This window comes from Haemaphysalis longicornis, unplaced genomic scaffold (genome assembly GCF_048455015.1).
Source record: "Haemaphysalis longicornis isolate Haplotype H1 unplaced genomic scaffold, Haemaphysalis longicornis Haplotype H1 scaffold_6, whole genome shotgun sequence".
NCBI lineage: Eukaryota > Metazoa > Arthropoda > Arachnida > Ixodida > Ixodidae > Haemaphysalis > Haemaphysalis longicornis.
The window spans coordinates 140,084,974-140,088,239 of NW_027526407.1; the positions used below are offsets into that span (position 1 = coordinate 140,084,974).

General features: G+C 47.5%; 1 protein-coding gene across 1 annotated transcript; it reads left to right on the forward strand.

Annotated features, from left to right (window-relative positions):
* The first annotated feature begins 1,667 nt into the window (after positions 1–1,667).
* On the forward strand, positions 1,668–2,357 carry LOC144143269 (uncharacterized). Its single transcript, XM_077675045.1, has one exon. The coding sequence runs from the start codon at positions 1,668–1,670 to the stop codon at positions 2,355–2,357; it is 690 nt and encodes a 229-aa protein (XP_077531171.1).
* The last annotated feature ends 909 nt before the right edge of the window (positions 2,358–3,266 follow it).

A 3,266-nucleotide genomic window follows, 5' to 3' on the forward strand; every position in this document is an offset into this window, starting at 1 on the left:
CTTAAAAACATGAGGTAGTGAAATTATCAGTCTTAAATATTCAAAGCGCAAACGACACAAGGATGAGGGAAGAATACGAGACAATGCGCAAACTTGCAACTAACTTTATTACTAAGAAACGCGTTTTTATATACACCAAATATTCACTCCACCTTGCACAATCTGCCACACGATAGTACTGGGGAACCTTTTCAGACTGATCATTGATTACACAGCAACACCTTGGTTTACAAAATAAACTTCTTTTGCGGTGAACGTGAGGAAGGGCTAGCTCACGGAATTATCACCGGCACGTGTGATATCATGGGCCTCAATACATTCGCGAGTCCGTCGACTCCTGTGGTTGGCGATAATGCTGCTCTTGTCAAACAAAGGTGCACAACGATGGTCGCGACAGTGGACGGCAAAATGTCCAGTTGTGCCGTTTCGCACGTTATTGGCGTGTTCACGCAATATTTTGTTGAGGAACCGCGCAGTCTGCCCAATATACTTTTTGCCACAACCCAATGGGATAACATAGATGACGCTCTTACTGCAATCAACGCAGTTGACCTTGTGCTCAATATCACATGCACGTTTGACAGAGTTGCGAAACTTTTCTTGCATAAAGCGCCAAGTTTCGGCGGCGCTGAAAAGATGACGTTTACGTCAGCATTTTCCCCAAAACTTTTGAGACGGTGGGAAACACCGTACTTGTAGGAAATGACGGCATATTTCCTTTTGCGTTTTTCTTCCTGTTTTCGTACGCCAATACGCCAAAGCCCTGCTTACTGTGATTGAGCACGTCATGCGGAACTGATGTCAACTGATGGTTCGGGAACCCTTGCTTATTCCAGTCGGTTTAATTGTACCCCCAGGCTGTCATCCATTTTGTGTGGGCACGATTTTTTGAGGCTATTTATAAAACATAACTTGGCGACACCTCTCTTGGCTTGGCTTTGCTTGGCCAAGCCAAGCCAAGCCAAGCAGTTGCGGAGGGCTCCCACTTGGGGTCTGGCCAAGAACAAGTCTTTCAAGGGAATACAAGTAGTACAGTGATCGAAAAGGCTCGCCAGAAACTCATGAAGCATCCTGGACCCTGGACAAAACAAGATTATTCCTCAGGAGCCCCTGGAAGCGTTGAAATCTGCCGGAAAAACAACTTCCCTTGCTCCGGGCTCCAGTGAGAAGTGGATTCGCGACACTGAAGTGAAGGTGTGGTTTATGTGCCTTCAGCGAGCAGCGCAACGCCTGGCTATGACAACTGGGCATCGCAGCTAGTTCACTTCGCAAGAGTGGTGCAGCGCGCGCCAGTCGATTGGATCACTCCCGTGTTCCTCTCAGGTGCAGTGGGTTGACAGCGCCCTTTGGAATAGCAGCCGCTCACGCATCCGGCCGGATCCAAGATTGTTGATTCAACGGCGTGGCTTCCAACGCTACTTTGAGCATCGCCGCATCGCCCACCAATCAACGTGGGAGGCTATAGCATCGGCTACCTTTGTAAGGGACGGCATCACGGGCGGCTGCTCAGTTTGGTAAAGGTGCGAAAGCGGACTCCAAGTTCGCTAACCTACCTGTTTTGTGCAAGTAAGACTTTGGCGTTGTTGAAACAGTATCCCCTTGTTAAATTGCTGCGCACTGCTGCCAAACTTTTACTTTGATAGTGACCGTGCATGTAACCTTCGAGCATGGCTGGCAATGCTAAGGAGATTATGAAGGCTCTTGAAGACTTCAAACCAGAAATGAGAACCGAGTTGCGGAGTGTGAAAGATAGTGTTAAGTTTTGCAGTGATACATGTGACGAAACAAAAGCGATCGGTGCCGGCCTGAAGGCACTTCGACAGAAAAAAGCTCATCTGCTCGAAGCTAATGAACCTCTTCAAGACGAAAACAAGCGCTTAACGCGGAGAGTTGACGAGCTGGAGCAGTACACAAGGCTAAATAACTTGGAAATAAAGGGCATCAGCTCAGACGAGGATCCTGTTGACGTTGTCAAAAAAATCGCCGACGTTCTCAAAGAGCCCGTTTCTAGCCATGACATTGACACGTGCCACCGAATCCCAACGCGGAAGCCAGGCGATACCAATATCGTGGTTCGCTTCGTCCGGAGAGATAAGCGCCACGCGCTTCTTGCTAAGGCTAGGAAGCAGAAGCTCACAACTAAGAAGCTCGGCGTATCTCAGGCCAACGCAGTGTACGTCAACGAGCATCTTACTGAGGCCAACAAACAGCTGCTTGGTGCCGCTATTGCCCGCAAAAAGGAAGTGGCATGGAAATTTGTCTGGACGAGCGGAGGAAAGGTTTTTGCGCGCAAAGACGAACATATGGACGCTGTGAGGATACAGGACTTGTCTGATCTGACCAAGATGACGAAATAAGAATGAGACGTTTGCAGCATGCTCGTCACCCCTGAATTGTTACCATGCATTTTCCACCTGCCTGTATTAGATACAAAACCGATCACTTTAATTCTAGCTTTAGCAACGTCAACAAAAAAACGTTTTCAGCCTTCAATGTAATATTCGTAGCATGAAAAACAAGCGAGACGAGGTCGATTTCTTACTTGGGTCACTGTCGGTTGAGTTCGATGTTATGCTTTTCTCAGAAACATGGTTTGGCACTGCCAGCGATGTGTGTTCCTTCGATAACTATGTTTACAATGGTTTATCCAGGCCCCATGGAAGAGGGGGTGGACTTGCTGTATATGTTAAAAAATGTCACTCACATTCTGAGATTGGCGATGTTACAATCACAAATCCCAATGTTGAATGTTTAGCTACATCTCTCAAGAATATAATCGTTGTTGCTATGTACAGACCCCCCTCAGGGTCATCATCATCATCATCACCACCATCATCACCAGCCTATCTACGCCCACTGCAGGGCAAAGGCCTCTCCCATTATTCTCCAATTACCTAGGTCCTGTGCCAACTGTGACCAATTTTTCCCCGCAAACTTCTTGATCTCATCTGCCCATCTAACTTTCTGCCGCCCCCTGCAAAAATTGCCTTCTCTAGGGATCCACTCTGTTACCCTTAATGACCAGCGGTTATCTTGCCTTCGCATTACATGCCCTGCCCACGTCCATTTCTTCTTCTTAATTTCTAATAATATGTCTTTAACTCCAGTTTGCTCCCTGACCCACTCCGCTCTCTTCTTGTCCCTTAATGTTACACCTATCATTTTCCGCTCCATTGCTCGCTGACTCGTTCTCAATTTAAGTTGAACCCTCTAAGTGAGCCTCCATGTTTCTGACCCGTAGGTGAGTACCGGTAAGATGCAGCTGT

Coding starts and splice junctions, on each gene's coding strand:
- LOC144143269 (XM_077675045.1), top strand. CDS start 1,668: ATGGCTGGCAATGCTAAGGAGATTATGAAGGCTCTTGAAGACTTCAAA.